Raw genomic sequence first — 21,761 nt, 5'->3', positions numbered from 1 at the left:
ATGTCAGCTTTAATTAATGTAACATGACCTGATCATTTCCACAGTTAAGAATAAAGAAGTTTGCATTCTTTAAATCCAAAGCTCAACCTGGAGATTATGCTAAGTTGCTTCATTCATAGTCCACACTCCTCTGCTCATGTCAGAAGGACCGCATTTGTCCCCTCTAGTGATAAACAAATTATACATGAAATCAATGCCACTTCACAATCATTTTCCCTATTGGGTATTATCTTTCCTTCTCTGCTCCTTCCAGTTAAGCCCGCATCCTGTAACTTGCTAATGAGCTGGGGGCTTTCTGTTCCAGGTGGCACCCCCCTGCCTCCAAGTCATGACATTTCCCATTTCGAATGCTGCTGGCATTTTCCGACAGCTCCTGCTAACTAGCCTTTTTGACCTGCACTAAGAGGAACTCATCTGATCGAATCCTCTAACCTGCCAATCATTCTGGCAAATGATCTTCACAGTCACTCCCAAGGCAGGAATGGGGAAAAAAAAAAAAAAAAAAGGAAATGCGAGTGAGAGAATGAGGGAGTAGGCAAGCGGCTGCCTCGGCAGCTACCTAATGAGAATACTTTAAGTCTCTGAGGCGGCTGAAACACTGAAAAACTGGTGGGAAAATTAGGACACAACCGAATGCCTGGCTCTGTAATTACTGATTTCTTTCCATCCTGAGATCATTTTGAGAGCAACACCTCTGAGATGTGCCAGTTTCTAAAGAACACAAGAACACCCTACCTTCTGTAAAGAAAATAGATTTATTTCTCCTGCCACTATCAATATGCAATTCTCATAATCCCACTCTGTCAAACAGCATCCTTTGCAGAATTAATTATGCACTATAAGCTTGTTAAAGTGTGCATTTGTAAACTAGGGATGATTATCATGTTTGCCACAGTGAAGAAAGGATGTCTTTTTTTTTCCTCCCTCCCCCCCAGGCATATTTTCAACACTGCCACCATTTAGGGGGTGTTGATTTTTACATGTTTACATAAAACAAATGGGTTTGGTAAAGGTTGGCACTGGACTCAGAGAGGATTTAACACTGACAACATAGCACAACCTGGGCATATTCTGAATTTTAATGGAGGCAAAATAATTTTCTTCCTTCCAGATTTTTCTTGTGTATGCACAGTTTATCTAGGGGATTCCCAGCCCACAAAAATAACCCAATGACTTCAGGAAAAAAGGACCACTGCAGGAATCTTTGGCAATGGATCACAGTTCTAGATATCTTAATATGAAGATTTGTTGACCAAGTAATGATACAATATAATTACGTGTTATCACTATACCACTTATGTAATCATGTAAAATAAATACTGTACATGATTTAATTGCATATGATAATCATACATCTTTCCCCATTTATAGTAATTAGGCCAATAGCCCCATTTACAGTAATTATTATGTGTAATTGAGGGCATTTTACTAATTGCATTGAAAATGATAATCCAGAGCAATTAAAAATCCAAGGGCACTATATATAATGCAAACTACATTAAAAGAATGGTGATAATTTAAAGGGAGAAAATTCAGCCAAGGATGGAAGTTAACAGCACAGTATTTGATTCCATGCTTGGCAGACCTGGTAATATTTATTGTGAGATAGTTCCCATCAATGTCTCAGTCTTCTGTGGTGTTTTTGTCCTAGACCTTGTACACTATTTCATTAGCTGAAAAAGTTATCCTTTGATTAATCTATGATGTTATCCTAACAACTCTAGGACTGCTGAAAAATTATTCTATTTGGCTGTGTGAGTAGAGAAAGTTGGTAGAGGAAACAGCTATCCTAAATTCCAAAAGAGACCCTCTCAATTATTCATTTTTGCACAACCAATGTGATGTTCTTAAAAGCTTTATTCATTGAAACTTCTCAGAGTATTGCAAACATTGTGTTAAATATCCTCGTAACAACTGAGCTAAAATGTTTAACTTTGTTAGACTTGAAATACAATTGGACTGCAGCTTTCTTTACATTTGCTATCTGTCTAGAATTTTAATGTGTCTAAGGACCTGAATCCCTGGCTTTTGTCCCAGGACCCCAGTATCTATCCCTCCTCCATCCCACTCCCCATTTCTACCCAGACAAAGCTGGCACGTGAGGGATAGGTCAGGAATGATGAGCGTGTGTGGGACAATGGCCATAGTTTCAAGCTCCTTTTTGCCTTCCCTTCTCGACATTGTCATTTAGACATTGTCCTCCATGCATTCAAATGTCATCCCAGACCATCAGCCCACTTCAACTCAAACAGCCTCCTTTTATGCTCAGACACTTCTTAGAGTATCTGCAGACCACAAAGACTGTCTAGTGGGACTCAGCTGCTCTCCTGGTATTAATAATACAATACAGTGCACTTAGGGCATAGATGATTCCCTCTGTACCCCAAATCCATAAGAATCAACAGTAAATGAAAAGGAAAAATCAAGCATCTGAACTGATTATAACTACTTGTCATATGTGACTGTTAACTTCATAACAGTTTGGCCAGGCATTCTAATAGATATCTTGCTAATAGCCATATCACATCTTGTGCCCACTATTTATAAAAAAACTTCACTCATATTATGCTGCTGGCTAAATAGTCCCTAAGAAATTAATTTAGGTTTTAAAAAGACAGAGGATGCAAGTTGCAGTGTGCCATTCTCCTCCCCTCTTCGCCCCCTGCCCCCATTCTTAATTTGTAGGCTCATCTGACCTGGAAACATGGAATCACAAAAAACATAGCCAATTTTCCAGCATCCATGAGCTGATGAACCAATTTGTGGAGCATCAAACCAGTTTCTACTCTTTTAGTCATTTTGCTTTTAAAAACTCCCAATCAGAGAAAGGAAAAGGAAAAGCAAGGGCAAAAACCTCTCCATTTTTAATGTAAAAAATATCACTCTGATTTCTTTGTTTTGAATAAAAACACACAAATATTTAAAGGTAATGGAGCATCAGGTGAGGGAAAACAATGGTTTAGAAAAATAGTGTGTATGTGCACACATTTGTGTGTCTGTGTGAGAAAGAGAGAGGTGGGGAGAGAGAATACGATAAATTACTAAATGTGGTAAAATGCAAACATTTGGGGATAGTGGGGGATGCGTATCAGGAATTCTTTATGCCACTCCTGCAGCTTTTCTGTAAATCCGAAATAAGGTCAACACAAAAGAAAAAAAAAACACTTTCTCCATCACAAGTGACTAGATATAGTTGCCAGTGCTAAAACCATGCTGTACAGTAGAAAACTGACAGAACACTGTAAACCAGCTATAATGGAAAAAAATAAAAATCATTGTATAAAAAGATAATAATAAATACTTGAAAAGCTGCACCCTGGATGAAGGAAGCATGACATATGAAACTTTCCTTCCATTCTGCTTTGTGACAATCTCAGGCCATAATTAAGCAGATGAGGTGGTAAAGACTGAGATTCTTTCTCCAGCCCATTCACAGGGTTGGTGGAGGTGGTGCAGGATACAGATCAGAGGTTACTCAAGGGGAGGGAGGCACACCCAGAGGCAGAGAAGGGAGAGGGGAAGACAAAATCGTCTTCAGACCACAGTTTTGCAGCAGAGGTTATAGGAGATAATAGACTCTCCAGGCTAGATGGGAGGCTAGGAAGCTAGGAAAGATGTATGTGGTGGGGAAACTAAACCAGCTCTTCTCCATTGGGTGTTCACAGCTACAGCCTGCATTTGTGTGGTCTGAAGCACGTTCTAGCTTCTAAGTAAGATATATTTTTTACTCTGCAGCAACGCAGAAGTAATGACCAAAACCAAGGATTCTTTAAAACAAAAAACAGAAAACCAAAAAAAACAAAAACAAAAACAAAACAAAACAAACAAAACAAACGAAAACCAAAACAAAAAACCTGTGAGGAACACTAAGGTTTGTTTCCCTGTGCCTATTGTTATTTTTCACAAATATTTTTGTCAGCTGCATGAGATGAGAGATAACAAACAGAGATAAAACTGTAGTGGTTTGATAGGGGAAAAAATTTGCAGGATCATGCAGAAAATAACAGTTCCTGCAGGAAAAATAAATCTTTGTGTTACTGAAAGAAAACTAGACCCAATACCTGAATTTCTTATATTGCGGTGAGAACTAATGGGGGTTCTCTCCTTTTGCATCTACAGTTGAAAAAAGGCAACATGGCTGAAAAACACCTTTAGTGGAAAAAAAAAAAAAAAAAGAATCACACATCAAGATGTTGTTACTTAATTAAACCTGGAGTCTCCTTCCATACTTCTCTGATTTTTCCCATGGTAGTGTACAGGCCAGGCAAAGTGCCTTCTGGCTATACTGCATGCTTTTGTAGAAGCTTCAGAGATTGCTAAGCCCAGAGGCCTCTTCTGAGGGGTTCTTGAAGGAAAGCGCTGACCACTTAGTTCACAGCTCAGCTGACTAGACCAGAGCTCAGCGCCTGGCCCAGCAAAGTCCACAGTCACAGCCAGGTTCACAGTCACAGCAAAGTCCACAGCCAGCAGCTGATGGGGGTGATCCATCCAACAGCCTTACTCAAAGCCTCGCTCTCTCTTCACGATGATGGCTATACTGATCAGAGCCACTCTGGTGGAGGGTCTGAATCCTAAGAAGAGAGCTCAGCAAAGGACTGCCCCAGAAATTGAGGGCCAAAGAGAAATGACAATAAGCAAGATTCATGAATAAGCAGAAGCAAGTCAGCAGAAGCCACGAGAGGAAGAGAAGATGAAAACAGTATTAGTTGATGCCAAGACAGAAGAGGTTCCAGCATGATGCAGAACCACAGGTGGCTGTTTCTGCAGGAGCAGGTACCAGAGTTGAGAGGGCAGTTGCCTTTGATGGCAGACAAACCAAAGCCCCTGTTGGATCCTGATGGACATTTAGTCTTTGGAAGGCCTCCCCATGCAGCTCCTCAGACTGTCCACCTGCTCTTGCTTACTTCCCCCACCAATCTCAATAAAGACCACTGTTAATGAGGAAACCTTAGGGTGTCTCCTTCCCCTGAAGGATGCCCACACTCCCTTCCCCGTGGCCCCTTCTTCTCCTATGGCACAGCAATTCCTGTCACTCTCAATTATCCGTCTCTGTCCCTCTCACTTCACCACCTGCCTCTTTCTCCACTTGAGTGTTTCTCTTCCTCAAACACTTCAAGCTTCGCTGAAATGGCTACATTCTGGAACTGAAATATATTTTCACTGATTGAATTCGATTTAATTTCTCTGCTTCCTCTTTACAAAGTCAGGCAGGAGAATGGTGTGTGATGCTGGAAAGGTCTCCCATCTGCCCAGTCCAACATGGTAGCCACAGTTGTGCATAGGTAATGAGCACCTGAAATGTAGTACTGATACTGGGGGAACAAAGCTATAATTTAGTCAAATTTTTATTAATGAAAAAATAAATTCAAATAGCTACATGTGGCTACTGGTTACCTTGTTGGACAGCACAATGTTATACTAACTTTGCTTAAAAAAGGGGGGTGGGTGGGAGATGGGATGGATTTTCTTATTTTGTCTGTATCCTGGTCCAAATACATTGATTATTTCACTTCATAAATGTACAGCTCTTAAAGATTTCATAATGTGTGATTCAAAGGCTGCCTGCATCAATATCCTTTGGGGTTCTTTAAAATGCAGATCCATGGTGAAACTAGGACACACCCTCACACCATGCACGAAAATAAACTCAAATATTTAAGGCTCAAAGACTTAAATATAAGACAAGACACCATCAAACTCCTGGAAGAGAACAAAGTCAAAACATTCTCTGACATCAGTCGTACAGATGTTTTCTCAGGTCGGTCTCCCAAAGCAATAGAAATAAAAGCAAAAATAAACCAATGGGATCTAATCAAACTAAAAAGCTTTGGCACAGCAAAGGAAACCAAAAAGAAAACAAAAAGACAACTTACAGAATGGGAGAAAATAGTTTCGAATGATGGGTTTAATCTCCAGAATATCCAAGCAAATTATACAACTCAACAGCAAAAAAGCAGACAACCCAATGGAAAAATGGGCAAAAGACCTGAATAGACATTTCTCCAAGGAGGATATAAAGATGGCCAACAATCATATGAAAAAATGCTCAACATTGCTGATTATAAGAGAAATGCAAATCAAAACTACCATGAGATACCACCTCACACCAGTCAGAATGGCCATCATTAAAAAGCCCACAAATAACAAATGCTGGAGGGGGTGCAGAGAAAAGGGAACCCCCCTGCACTGTTGGTGGGAATGTAAGCTGGTACAACCACTATGGAGAACACTATGGAGGTACCTTAGAAGACTATACATAGAACTACCATATGACTCAGCCATCCCACTCTTGGGCATATACCCAGATGAAATTTTCCTTGAAAAAGACACATGCATCTCTATGTTCATTGCAGCTCTCTTCACAATAGCCAAGACATGCAATCAACCCAAATGTCCATCAACAGATGACTGGATTAGGAAGATGTGGTATATATACACATGATGGAATACTATTCAACCATAAAAAAGAACAAAATAATGCCATTTGCAGCAACATGGGATGGAACTAGAGACTCTCCTACTGAGTGAAGTGAGTCACAAAAGGAAAAATACCATAGGATATCACTTTTAACTGAAATGTAATATACGGCACAAATGAACCTTTCCACAGAAAAGAAAATCATGGACTTGGAGAACAGACTTGTGGGTACCAAGGGGGGAGGGGAGGGAATGGGATGAATTGGGAGCTTGGGGTTAATAGATGCAGACTATTGCCTTTGGAGTGGATTAGCAATGAGATCCTACTGTGTAGCATTGGGAACTATGTCTAGTCACTTATGATGGAGCATGATAATGTGAGAAAAAAGAATGTATACATGTATGTGTAACAGGATCACCATGCTGTGCAGTAGGAAAAAAAAATAATGTATTGGAGAAATTAAAAAAAATTAAAAACACTTGAAATAAAAAAAAAACCCAACAAACAAACAGAAAATAAAATGCAGATCCATGGACACCAGGAACTTGGATTTTTAAAAACTCACCAGGGGTCCTGCACCCCAGGATATGTGGACATTTCTCTAGTGAATGTTCAGATAGCGATGCCAGAGAGTTTTAAGCACCAATGCATTACGTTTTGTCTGGAGTTTGTTTTCTTCTTATTTAATTAAAATTCTTGAGCAACATATGAGTCCCACTGTTTACCTGGAAGCCTACTTTGAGGAATTATTACTTGATGACTGAGTCAAGCAGAAAGAGACTACCACATTTTTTTTTTCATATTCGTATAACAAATAATGTTGGTGAGCAAGGATAATATACTAGAAAGCAAGGATAGTGTCACCAAAAAATGCAGGTAGTTAACTCCTTGCACTTGAATCAAATGTAATGTTTTCATGCACACAGATATTCGTATATTTATTCTGAATTTAATAGGGTCTGAAGACCAACTGATTGATTGACAAGAGATGTTCCATAATGAGCATGTACCATTTCAGGAAAACTATAAAACATCTGTCTAAAAGATCAGCAGCCATTTTTATCCCTTGTTACTCTGCAAAAGGAGAAGCAGACAGCGAGCATGCACTTCCTGTCTCAATTTAGAATGACTGGAAAATTAAGCTCAGCATGGGGGTGTATTTGGTATTGCTGGGCACAAATATAAGTGATGCTAATGGATATGATATTCAATACAGTTTCTAGTCTTTTCCTTGGGGAAAACTTCTATGCGCATTTAAGGCTCTCTCAGACTTTAGCAAAGTCTTAGCCTTCAATGACTGATAGAAAGGGTGGGGACAATGCCTGCCATTTGTAGTCTATTCATACCTTTAGAGGATAACAAAATGTAGGAAAAGCACACTATTTTCATCAGCCAGTGGCTCCCATCCCATTTTTAAATTTAGGTAGTGCCTGTGGTTTTCTTTGCTTTTAACTTGGGTACAAGACTCTGAAACCAAAATTGCTTTCTGCCACAAAAAAAAATGCTTCTCATTAGCTTTTCCAGTAGGACTAGTTTATGCAAATCCAGAATTATTAACTAAATAACTGAAGTGACCTTAGTACGCAAGTTTAGAAACAACTTGGCATTGTGGTCAAGGGAAAAATTAAGACTTGAAACACTCCTGTCTAACTCAGTCCTCCATCATTTCAAATCCAGAAGTGATATAATGCATTTTCCATATTTACGTCTGTGCAACTCCCCAAAGAGAGGTGGTTAAAATGCTAGATTACAGTCTTAGGCTCTTTGAGCCCCTCAAGCTCTTCCTGCTTCCTCTCCTTCCCAATCTTTCTGGGCTTCACAAAAAATTGGGAAATTTGAGGAAAAGTTAAGATGCCATAGCCTGCTCTAAACAGTTAATAAATTCATTAACAATGAAATCAAAATCTAGGGAATTATACCGTAAATACCTTTATTGATGTGGACTTTTTGCTCTACAATGACTACAAACATTATCAGAATCAGCTCCACTGTACAGGATGTATTAGGCTATATTCTTTAATATCTAGGATGACCTCACTTCATTAAAATTAAAATCCTACAAAAGTGAAAAATTACAATGATTTCTTTTTCTGCTGACAGAAAACTCTGAACATCTAGCCTCGTGCAGCTTTTCTGAGAAAAAAAAATTTAGCTATTTCCTCAATATGATGTTGAATCAAAATGAGGTCTGTGGATTTAGAAGAAAACAAACAAACAAACAAAACATACTAATATTAAAGCTTTAAAAGTTGATGTGAATCAGACAAAATTCAGAGGGAATGTATTTGTAGTATTAGCAAATAATTCTTGAGGAAGAGGTTCTAGATATAACCTTAAATCAAGTTTAAAAAAGATATTACAAAGAAAAAACGTTTTTGTAAATGCTTTCAAATACTGATGACTGTTACTCTGAGCAGCTCTTTAGAAATCTCTTTTCACTTAGCAAATTTCTGAGACCTTATAGGCAATGCTTCTGTCCAGTGAGCCTGATGTGATTTATAAGGAGAAGGTGACCTGAAACACATTCTAGCAGTTTTGACTGGCCAGGCTCAGGTCAGAATGATCTCAAAAGAGCAGAGAAGAAAGGACTCAGCCCTATGACTGAAATTCAATCTTGCTTGTGTGTATTTGTGTATCAGGCAGCAGCACGAATGAAGTCCCTTTCTTGTTTTGTTCTATGGAGCTGGCTCTGGGAATTACAAAGCCAGGGGCCTTCATTACAGTAATGCAGGTTAAATACTTTAAAACCATCTGCTGCAACCCTCATGAATTAAAACCATTCTCAGAACCAGGAGGTAACTGGTCAAAACCTTAGCCCCACTCTTTGACCAACCAACATGAGAGGACAATGCCACCGGCTACATAAAAGTATGTTTCTAGGTAACTTTTCATCCAAAGCAGAGAAATACCCAGAAGAATGAAGAACCTTCCTCTCACAGATGGAGTGGCAAGTCTAGCAGTAACATTTCCATGCCATCTTTGAGCAATTTGGGAATCTTTTCTCCAATCATTCATAAATCACCACAATAGTCCTGAGAGGCCAAAATTGGTCCCTGCCTTGAGCGTACGCAAGAGCTAAGTCCAAAGCTGTTGGCTAATCACCCAGAAGACAATGTGGACAGTTTAATTTGCTCTCTTGGTCTTGCTGACAGTTCAGCCTGTTAACATATTTCAAATTAAGAGAGAGAGGAAGAGGAGCCCTTGCAATGCTGTGTGTCCCCTTCCATTTCCTGGAATGTTTATTTACGAAATATCCACATGAGCAACTAAAAAATATGGGCAAGCAAACACAGAGCCTTCCCCACAAAAAGGTTTGTGCTCTATTTGCTTCAGAGTTATGTTACATTAAACAAAAAGACATATACATATATTTTTTATACAGGCATAAATTCCAAAAAACCCAGACATTTCCATCTGGCAATAAAGACACAGTCTTTTCAGAAGCTGCCGTCTTTTGCTTGTTTCTGGAAAGCCTGTGTGATGACTGGGACAGGCTGATACGCTTAGCAATTGTCTTGGTTTAGGTTATGCTTTCCATGTGCAGAATAGCAGAGGTCAAAGAATCAAACAGGAAATAAAAGCTTCACCATGATAAGGTCTGTACTAGGGGCCATGCAGGAATTAGAAAAATGGGTGAAGTGGCCACCTGGTCACTAAGCTAAAATAGGGAGCCCATGTCCTTTCAAAGGAGGCAGCCACAGTTGAGTGACACACAGACTTCTGGCAGAAATGTGAGCACAGTGGTGCCAGAGTTGCTGATTTTTTCGATGAAAACCAGAAGCCCAGACTTTGTGTAAAATCTCCCCAACAAGCACAACCAAGGAAAAAAACTGTGTGGGGCAAACGAAGGAGGTCTGTGGCTTAGGTACCGTCCAAGGTTAACCATTTTCTAATCTCAATGAAGAAGGTGTGAGTAGTGAAATGATTTGCTTATGACGACATAAATAAAATACCATTTTGGTTAGAATCCAGCAAGTACCTAAAAATATGGAAATGACTGGCACTGGTGTGCCTCACTAGACTCGGTAATGAATGCCACGACGACCGTTAGAAGTTCCTAAGATTCATAGGAAAAAAAAAATCCAAACTGCTATGTTTGAAAGATCGACTTGATGTCCTTTCACTATTCCTTTCCAAGTAAAGTAGGGCGTCTTACCTGTGCTCCCTTGAGAACGCCGTGTGCATCAGTGCTTGCTGTTTGACAGACTTTTGCCATAACTATTGTTTTTCCCAAAGGCCCGCGTGCTTTCTCCAGCTTCTGGTTGCAATCTTACATTTGGGACGGTAAAAATAGAAGACACTGTGGACAGAATGAAAAGTTTTCATTTATACATTTATAGGTGTATTTATAATCTTTTCTTGCAAAAAAAAAAAAAGGGAGATTGGGATGCAATGTGGATGACCAGCACATGAAACATCATGACCTGCACTGGTCTTTGAAATGTCAAGGTGTCCCAGCCACACACATACACACACACACACACACACACACACTACAGGATAGTCTGCCTTTCCCTCCAAACCACAACTCAGCTATCTCTCACATTTCTCTATCTAGAATAATTGAATTTGGTCATGACATATTTTGCCCTTTGTGCTACTCTTTCATTCATTCTGTGGAGAAATGTTAAAGGAGCTCCACAACTGTTCTATGCTTTCGGAATCCTACAGTGTATAAATCAGAATGAAAAGAAACTCTGGTTTTGGTAGATTCCACCTAGGAGAAGGAGATAATAAACACGATAACAAATATATCACCATGTGTTAGAAAGAAAAACTACACAGGGAAGAGAAATCGGAAGTGCTGGGGTAGAAGCAGGTCAGTGAAGGCTTCCCAGGTAAGGCACAGCTGAGCAGAGAACCCCAAAAAGTGCAAGGGTGAGTCCCGCATGTATCTAGAGGAAGAGCCAGGGTGAACTGAAGAAAGAGGAAACAGCAAAGCCTAAGGAGCAAGGAGAGAAGCAGGCAAAACAGTGAGGAGGCTACTGTAAAAATATAGGTGAAAGAAGATGGTGAGTGCCCTGGGCAGGGTGATGGCAGTGGGGAGGTGGGGATGGTGTATTGATCTGTGTTGACTGTAGAGTCAACAGGGTCTATGGAAGAACTGGATTTGGGAGAGACAAAAGAAGAGGTATCAAGGATAACTTCCAACACCTGGAAGAATGACACTGCCATTTATTCACAAGGTGGAGACTACAAAATGGGCCAGCCTGGGGGGAAAAGATCTGGAGTTCAGTGGTGGTAATATTTTTTTTTTTTTTTTTTTTTTGTCTTTTTGCCATTTCTTGGGCCACTCCCGCAGCATATGGAGGTTCCCAGGCTAGGGGTCGAATCAGAGCTGTAGCTGCCAGCCTAGCCAGAGCCACAGCAACGCAGGATCCAAGCCATGTCTGCAACCTACACCACAGCTCACAGCAATGCCGGATCGTTCGTTAACCCACTGAGCAAGGGCAGGGATCGAACCCGCAACCTCACGGTTCCTAGTCGGATTTGTTAACCACTGCTCCACGACAGGAACTCCCCAGTGGTGGTAACATTAAGGTGGAGATGCCGAGTAGACTGCCAAATGGAGATGTCTGGTAGTTAGCTGGATGTGCAAGTCTGGAGTCAGGGAAAATAGGACTAGGGATGGGGAGGTGGAAGCTGTCAGTGTACAGATGCTATCTAAATCATGAGATTAAATGAGACCATCGAGGCTCTAGGGAGCATATGCAGATGGGATGATCTGAGGATTAAGCCCCGGGGCACTCAAAGAGTAAGAAGCCTGGCTGATGAGAAGTCTTGCAAAGGAGTATGAAAAGGAATGTTTAGGGAGGCAAAGGGAACTGTCCTGGAAGCCAAGAGAAAGAAACGTTCCCAGGAGGAGGTGGTGGTTAGTTGTGTTGAATTATGCTGATGGATCAAGATGAGGGCTTGGGTGGTGGGGAGAGACCAATGGATAAAGACAAACACCGGCAGCTGTGGAGTCTTGAGTGCAAAAACTTGGTTCAAAAGGATTCAAGAGAGAATGAAAGTCCAGGAACTGGAGCAGCAAATATATGTGAATGGGGGGGGGTGTCTTTTATTTTTAAAAAGATGGCATGTAGCTCCATTAATGACCTAATATTGCTTTAGGATAATATATAGGACATATATAGGAGGAAGTAGGAAAGTTACCAACATTGGAGCTAGAAAGGTCTTTGGGATCACTGTGTCTGTAAATGAGAAACTAGAAACCCACAGAGACGAAGATACTTGTCCAAAGTGACCTGGCTGGTTAACGGCAGAGCTGAAGCTCTAATCCAGGTGGTCTGATTCCCAGTTCAGTGCTCTTCTCACTGCACCAATTTGTTGGCCTTCTTTTACTGTGGATCTGAGTTTAGCGAATTAGCAAATGAATGTAATAAAATCAAGGACTCTGCGCTATGAAGTGTATTTTGTTCATTTACTTTGACAAGGGTAGTTCAGCTTCAATAATTTATGTAACTTGATAGTATACACAGGAGAATGCCCTGTGGTGTATTTGGGAAAAGTAATGAATTTCCTCTAAATCAGCCCTCCATTTACTTCCCTGCAATTAAATCTTTGTGAAGAAGTGGGGCAAGGCTGTTGGGGTTTTGGGATAGAGGGAGAATGAGAGGGTGCCACCAGAATTAGCCAGCTTTAACTGCCAGATCCCCAGGTAACTGTACCATTATTCTTGCTTGATGAATTTGTTCTTCCTGCTTCAGTGGCACACTAATACATGACTTCTAAATTTTGGTGTTACATAAATTGGTGAGGTTTTAAGGACTAGCACAATAAAGAAAGGTATTACTTTGTTATATGTTCTTCCAAAGCAAATAACAATCTGGCATGAGCTTAAAACTTCATTTTTATAAGAATCCATGGAATGACTGCAGTGCTCTGTGTAACCAAGGTTCTAATAACACTTGATACTCTTCTCGAAAGGTCTGATATATTAAAGTAGGCCAAGAAGGCTGGAGTCCACTCTGAACTTATTTTTTGTTACAATCTTCTCTGTTTAACCTGGGTTTGCCTTCTGCTTGCATAAGTGTTTTCCCTTTGTGGACATTCTTTTTTTAAAAAAATGCTATGACCTGTCTTTAAGAATGTGCTGCTATGGATTTAACTGCATCCCTCCAAAATTCGTAAAGTTAAGTCTTAACCCCCAATGTGATAATATTTGGGATGGAGCCTTTGGGTAGTAATTAGGGTTAGATGAAGTCATGAGGATGTGACCCTTAGGATGAGATTAGTGGCTCTGTATGAAAAGGAAGAGAGAGAGAGAGGTGTCACTCTTTCTGGTTGCCATGTGAGGATACAGGAAGGTGGCTCTTTCATCAGGAACTCTGAATTTGCTGCGCCTTGATCTTGGACTTCCCAGCCTTCAGAACCAGGAGAAATAAATGTGTGGGGGTTTTTTTAAGCCCCAGTCTACGGTATTTTGCTATTGCAGCCTGAGCAGACTAGGTATTAATGTGAGGTTCCTGAAACTGATAAATCTAAACCATGACTTGGTTGCTAAGACAATCCATTTATTGATTCGGCAACACTTCTTTTCAGATGGACCCCCTTCCAAATCTCCTGGAAAAGGAAGAGTATGAGGATCCTGGCACCGCCGCCACTGCTGCTGCTGCTGCTGTTTGCCAGGTGGTAAACTTTTATGAGACTCCACACGTAAAATTTAATTTTAAGAATGCCTAAATCTAGTCTGCGGAATATTAACCTCAATAAGAGAGTCACCCAAACCAGTCACCTCAAAACTAAAAGAACTAGTTCCCAAAGTCTCCAAAGCTTAGGAATTCTTTGTTTTGTCAACATGTTTACAAGGACGACCACGTTGTTCGAAATGGAAATGACTGTGGTATTTAATACTGGGATTGTCCTTTCTTGCGCCTGGATTTATGCTTCATAATGATTATCTACTAGACACAGAAATAGCATTTCTGTAACTCAAAATTGTTACCGGAGGCATTTAGCAGATTCTTGCTTGAAAAATATAATGATTTTTCATCTTTATTCTCCCCCCTTCAAAAGGTTTCACTGCTCCTGATGTTTAACGTTATGCAAAGACGTGTTTCTGCCAATGAATATCGCCTTATGGTTATGCTTCTGCAAATAGCCTGCTGTGAGCTGATAAAGGGATTAATGCAGCCAAAATTCTTAATCTGTGAAATTACAAATTAAATTCTCATATTAAAAATACCACCCTGAGGTATTTTTTGTGGTTTTAATTCCCCTCTGGTGTTCTGCATACATTGTGCTTGTTAATGACGGGGACAAGGCTGTCTCCGCTGGCAGCCTGCTGCCGAGTGATAATGTGTAGGCATTTACTTACTGATAGAAACTGGATTTAACCACTGGCTGATAAACTAAGTGGCAAGTGGGTAATAAGTCCATATTAACAGAAAAGTACTACTACAGAATTCAGAATTCATAGACCATCAGAATCCTGGCTTAAACTCAATCATCAAGTCAGATGGGATTGAGATGTCACCAAGGAGCAGTGATATCCAGTTACAAGTTATACTAAATGCAAAAACAAACCATACGTTTGAGTTTGATGAGTCATAAACTAATGCATCCATTTGCATCATTTTTTTTTTATATGGGAAGGTATGTCACCAATAGCTTATTTTTCTACAGGGATTTTTGTCTCTAAATTTTTTAAAAAGTGGGAACAGCTGTAGTAGTGGTCAGGGGGTAGACTTCTAGAAAGGAAGGAGGGTAGAATATGGAATAAAGATGTTATGAAATAGTGAGGATTTTTGAAGCACGGTGGAGTAGTGGGTTAATATAGCTATAGTCACTCTAGAGTTAAAAAAAAAGTAATGACAATTAAACCTGGGATATCAGAAAAGATTTAGGGTAGAAATACTTAAGCATTGTTACTTGGGACTCAATTCCAAAAGAAAAGGTTACTGTCACTGAGGAGCCTCCAAAGCTATCATGGGGGGGAGAAAGTCTAAAGACCAAGAGATTAAAGAAGTAACTTCTATGTATGTCTATGGTAAGTGATGTATACGCAAGGATTAATAATGACATTATCAATATCTATCCATATATGCAGTATATTAATTTTTAGAACAAAAAAGGGTATGAGAAGAAATACCTCTAATTAGCATTGGAAAGAACGTATTACCGTCAAAGAAAAACATTCTTATTGCAATAGTGTTCAGCAAAATTTCACAAGAATTTTGTTTCACACTTTGGAAGAAAGATGAGATCCTCCCAGCCATAAATCCTCCCCCAGATATTTAAAATCTAATTGGAAAAGGCTGTGTAAATACGAACGCTTTTGTAAAAACAAAACAAAAACCCACCCAGGAATGTGTTTTGTTTTAAAAGATCCAGAGAAGAGCTCTGTATGAATACCGAGAGCGTTTCTAGTTAAAATGAATTACATGTCTTCAGTTCTTACATGTCAATTCAGTGCATTAACCAACCGCCAACTCTGTTCGTCAGCTCACTGCATAGCAGCCCTTTTTAAGGTTATTGTTATAACAACCAAGATGGTCTCTGAGAATCAAACAGAAATGAATCATTTCTACTATGTGTACTGCAGCCAGTTAAAAAGTACGGTATGCATAAAGCACTAAATATGTAAATCATATATTCCTTCTCCTTTATGACTGCTCAGATCATTTTTTTTTTTTTTTTTTTTGGACACACACATAATCAAATACAAAGACACGCAGCTGCTGACTGCAGAGCAGAGATAGCAAAAAAAGGAATCCATTTTCTTCCTGTGTCTGGTAAGCTAGCAATTGAATGGCAGGATTCCACTAAATATATACACTTTCTACCCTCTCCCCTCATTCTTTTTCCCTCCCTCTCTCCCTCTCATATATACATGCATGTACACACACACACACACACAATTCACTTACAAATATACATATTACAGATGCACATATAAACATGTGAGTCTCTCTACCTGTGTGCCATACATACATGCTAAAACCATGTCCCTGCTTCAACTGGATGTTTCGAATTGTCATACTCACTATCAGTCAGTTCCCATAGCCGTGGGGGCAGGTCACTAAAATACTCGTGGCTCAAGGCAGCCTGGGCTGATAGTCTGTTCTTTGGGGAACACTGTAGGAGCTTGGAGGCCAGATCCTCTGCATGATTCACATAGCTGAGCCTGAAAACACAAGCAAAAAAGAGAGAAATCAGAACACACAAGAAAATTCACTAGTAAGACATAAGCCTCACCTAATTTTTCTGGACTTATTTATTCCTGGTCAAGAAAACAAGTCAAATTGCCTGTTGAAAATAAAGAGCAGAATTCACATTAGTTCTTAGAGTATTTGTTACTCTAAATTGGCTGGCTTTTATTCTTGATATCCTAGTCTTATTGATTTAACATACTTCTACTATAAGCAAAGGGTTGGTATTTTCAGGATAAAATTAGGTCCCAAGGTAAAAAATTTCAGAAGATAATTTATCAAATAGTTGCCAGAATTTTTTCATAGAATCTAGGGACCGCATACACATCTGGATACATTTATAGGAAAATTAATACAAAATAATCAGGAGAATTAAAATAAATCTGCTATCAAATTCTCTAGTTACTAAAGTTACCTTCCCTCTAAGAATTTACATTTTCTTACATTGAATATAAAATTATTGGGATAAGTACCCTTTCAACAATTGTAACATTAACATGCAGGTTAACAAAGGGAATAAGCTTAAACCACATGGGACTGAATCAATTCAAGATGACCTTAAAAACAACAGCAGACAGAAACTATGTCTCAAGATCACCAAAAAAGCAGAGGAGTAAAATCTTCCATGTGGTACCAGCTTTCAAATGGGTAGCAGACCACACTGTCCAGCCCAGGCTTGTTTTTCACGGAATCTCCATTTCATTTCTCAGGGCAATCAAACCCAGATAATTAACATAAAAACAATAATTAAAGTCTTCCTAATAGCGACTCCCATATATGAACAGTTGAACGTGGTTCAAGCTCGTTCCTAGGCACTTCTCATGTACTGTCATATTTATTACTCCACCCAGTAACTCTGTTTCCATCTAGTAGCAGTGGAGCTAAGCGGAAGTCCGAGAAGGTGGTGGGTTGCTCAGTTAGCAGGTTGAGTGGATTGAAACCCAGTCAGAACTAGCTAACTCTAATGTAGTTTGCATTTGCCAAGTTCTCCGATCATTTCTAAAGGCTTTTATGCGCAGATTCCTGAGTTTCTGCAACAAGATGCAGTAAGTACAGGGACTCTAAGGCAGCCAGAAGAATGTGGAGAAAAGTTACATCTGCTAGTGGAGATTCTTTCAAAAGCCTACAAAACATGCCATTAGCCAATAAACATCTTTCTTCAATGACCAACAATTCTCTTCCTTGTCCTTCTGAAGCAGCTCTTTAATACTGATTTTAAATTGTTATGGGTCAGGATGTAGGGTTGGGGGGTGGGTGGGGGAGAAAAAGGGTCATGGACTTGGGTAGAGGAAGAAAAAGGGAGAAGAGCCAAGAAAAACATTAAAGACCCCAACCTAAGAGACTTTCTCTCTAAATCTTCATAGGTGAAGGTCTCACAGATGGGCTCAGTGTTTGGCTGCTGCAATGGTTGTTTTTGTTTGTTTGTTTGTTTTTTGTCTTCTGTCCCTTTTAGGGCCGTACTGCTGGCATATGGAGGTTGCCAGACTGTGGGTCTAATTGGAGCTGTAGCCGCCGGCCTACGCCACAGCCACAGATCCGAGCCACATCTGTGACCTATACCACAGCTCACGGCGACAACAGATCCTTAAGCCACTGAGAGAGGCCAAGGATCATACCCACGTCCTCATAGATACTAGTCGTGTTCTTAACCCACTGAGCCACAATGGGAACTCCTTGTGCTTTCAGTTTATAGACAGTCTTTCCCTGCGACTTCACCAAGTTCTGTTTTCTATGTTGTAAATTTGGGTAATTAAATGCTTAACAGTCTAGCATTGTTGTATCTTCCTGGTAAATTCAGTCTTTAATCCTTCTGTGGTGACCATCTCTATCTTTAATAAATAGCTTTCTGGGCTAAAGTCCTTTTTTTCCCCCCTTATTAATTTAATGACATCGTCTTTCTTTTGTTTAGTATTTGCCTGTCCTACCTTTTGTCATTCTCTTACTTTTACTATTCCATATTCAATTTTAAGGTGTCTCATAAATATTACATAGCTGGGTCTAATGTTTATCAAACAACCCCCATCTTCTAAGGTAAAAAATTTAGTCCCTTTTATATTTCATGATTACCGATATATTTGGAACTACTATTATCATCTTAATGTCGTATCCTATTTTGTTCTGCTTTTCCTTTTTACTCTTTTCCTGCCCTCTTTTGGATTGAGTCTTAAAATATTTTCCATCTTCTATTTTAGAAGTTATGCATTTTATGCATTTTATTTCCATCTGCTTACTGATTACACTTTTTTCTTTCTTTTTTTATATTTCCATATTTATTTAGATGTATAAACTCTAAGTTTTTACAAGCTGATGTACAGTGACACATTATTTCTCCCAAAAACCTATAACCATACATTCTAGATCATATAAATACGTGACTGAACTAACATCAGTACACAGCACCATTTTACCAAGTACATCACAAGACAAATTATCAAGTATACAAAAATTAAGTTATACACCTCAACAGGAATATAAAATATTACATGTTTGCTTAATTCACTAGCAAAACCTAACTTTTCTTTTTGTAAGGAAGATTGGCAGAGAAGGCAAAAATTCACACTGCTAACAGCAATGGTTGGCAAACAACTTCCAATAAAAATAGGAACAAAATCAGAGGATTTTCAGAAATTTTAAGATTCAGAATTATGTTAGCTACAACAACAAATCATGTCTACCTTAAAAAAATATTGACTAAGCTAAAGGGCATATTCCATATGTCCTACATAAGACAAGCACAATGTTTTGCTAAAAATACTTAATAGCCCATTCTCACTCTTTTTTTAGGCCCTCTCTTTTAAGTTATATCCTAAAGTGCAAACATTAAATTAATTTTAAGACATATTTATCTGGAGACATTAAAGATACATGCTTCTGTACAATGTGGACTTTGCATGAACTTTACAACCAGAGATTTGTGATTTTCAAAATAGAAGTTTTCATAACAGCACAAAATGAGATTTATAGAAAGACATTAAAAAATCATCGTAAGACTTGGTCAAAAGCCAACGAAATCTTTGGTTACACAAATCTGATGTATATTGTTTTAAACATGGGAGATATAGACATAAAGTAGCAGGCAAGTAGCCATATAGGCCCTACGATCAATGTATGAAATGATGGAGGGGATAAAGCACAGAAGACAGTTCCTGTGATTTAAATTCTGTATATTAAAAACATACAAGTATTGCACTGAGTATTTTGGTGCCCAATCTCTCTAAATGTCTTATATATTGATAAGATTCAGGCATGGGAAAGACTTGAAAAAGACTTATAACCCAATATTGCATGGTTTCAGGAAATGACAATTGATAAAAATGAGAAGCACATTTTAAGAGCTGAACGGCAAGAATCTTTTGCTAAGTTTCCAAAGAGGATGATCATAATCCAAATACAGAGGCTACAATTCTGCTAAGCTTGAGACCTGATAAAACTGCTCATCAGTGCTCCTATGGAAAGCTTCATTAGACTTATCATTCACCAGGTCTACACACTGGCTAATATGTACAATAAATTGGTCCAGTCTTAAGCACCATTTCCAAGGAACTTAAGACACCAGGCAGACCAGCTTTACTGACTTCCAACAGTAACTTTTATGACTACTGGTATCTATTAAGTGCAGGTGAATTTTAAGACACTTCTCCACATACAAAGGTTGCTTGCTTTTAAAATTTCCACCCTGGGAGTTCCTGTAGTGGCTCAATGGAAATGAATCTGACTAGCATCCATGAGGATGAAGGCAGCATCCATGAGGATGAAGGCTGGATCCCTGGCCTCGCTCAGTGGGTTAAGGATCCCGTGTTGCCATGAGCTGTGGTGTATGTAGATCGCAGATGTGGCTCAGATCCCATGTTGCTGTGGCTGTGGTGTCGGCCGGAAGCTGCAACTCTGATCTGACCCCTAGCCTGGAAACCTCCATATGCTGCTATTGCAGCCCTAAAAAGACAAAAGACAAGTAAATAAACAAACAAATAAATAAATAAAATAAAATAAAATCTCCACTTCACTTTTGTCTTAATGACCTTTACTGCATCTTCACATTTCATTCCACTTTCAATTCAAGCTATGACAATAAGCACTAGAGCTCTCCCAAGATCTGCAACACACTGATGGTCCTTGAAGAAACTCTTCTTTTACAAGACATAACCCAGCATCCACAGTCTGGTTGGATGGCAATGCAACACCAACCTTTGGCCAACTCAGAACCTGATGCCTTTTTTCCAAAAGCAGTGTTGTAAATGGCTTCACATGTTCTTACCACTGTGGCAATGCCACATATTTTAAGCCCCTCTGTAAATGTGTTGAAGGTCACACTGGCTGGATTGTTCTGTGAATAACTTCACAAGAGTTGGTCACTTCATTTGAGCCATATTAAGTTAGTTAAAAAACACGAAAGGAGTTCCTGTTGTGGCACAGTGGGATGGGCGGCATCTTGGGAGTGTTGGGATGCAGGTTCAATTCCTGGCCTGGCATGGTTGGGTAAGGATCCATTGTTGCCACAGCTGCAGCTTAGGTCCAAACTGTGGCTCAGATCTGATCCCTGGCCTGGGAACTCCACATGCTGCGGGGCGGCCAAAAATGAAAAAAAAAAAAAAAAAAAAGAAAAGAAAAGAAAAGAAAAACTCAATAGAATTATAAAAAAATTAAAATGTTGCATATAGAATACAGAAGCATGTAAAGAACGATGTAAGGAAACTAAAGTCTACTTCAATATACTACCCTTGAAATTCTCAGGGCTTTGCATTTGAGGTTGGGAATAATGGGAAGTAAGGTGATTTCCCCTGACAAGTCTCAGCAATTCTGTAATCTGGTAATGAGGCACTCCAGTAACAAGGCAACAGAAAGCAAGGTCCCCCAGGTTTAGCCCACTGAGGTCAGAACTCCTGTAGCATGCCCTCCTGTTTTTATTTCAATCCTCCTGTATCTAGCTATGTCCTCTGATGGACCTTCTTGGTGAAATCATGATGAATTTCTTTCTATAATTCACTTGTCTGTTTAGAGGTCATTCTGTGTTCCTGGCAATCATCCCCACTGCCCTCCAGAAACTTAATAAATATGTGACCAAGAATACTGAAGAATTGCCCAATTGACTACCAGTCATGTCCTCCTTTGGGAAAGTTGGTTTAGTGTTTTTTTTGTTTTGTTTTGTTTTGTTTTGTTTTCTTTTTAGGGCTGTCCCTGCGGCATCAGGA

General features: G+C 39.4%; 1 protein-coding gene across 3 annotated transcripts in view; it reads right to left on the bottom strand.

The window, feature by feature from the left end:
- The window catches only part of CDK14 (cyclin dependent kinase 14), a 632,242-nt gene that overhangs the window by 86,216 nt on the left and 524,265 nt on the right, over nt 1-21,761 (bottom strand). For all 3 annotated transcript variants that reach the window (XM_021102362.1, XM_021102363.1, XM_021102364.1), the window contains 2 exons: nt 16,408-16,547; nt 10,575-10,718 (listed from right to left, as the gene is read on the bottom strand). In XM_021102362.1, the coding sequence (XP_020958021.1) occupies nt 10,603-10,718; nt 16,408-16,547 (256 nt within the window). In that variant the 3' untranslated portion in view covers nt 10,575-10,602. The remainder of the gene's footprint in view (nt 1-10,574; nt 10,719-16,407; nt 16,548-21,761) is intronic.

Source organism: Sus scrofa, chromosome 9 (assembly GCF_000003025.6).
Source record: "Sus scrofa isolate TJ Tabasco breed Duroc chromosome 9, Sscrofa11.1, whole genome shotgun sequence".
NCBI classification, from domain to species: Eukaryota; Metazoa; Chordata; class Mammalia; order Artiodactyla; family Suidae; genus Sus; species Sus scrofa.
This window is presented reverse-complemented; position numbering and strand designations above follow the sequence as displayed.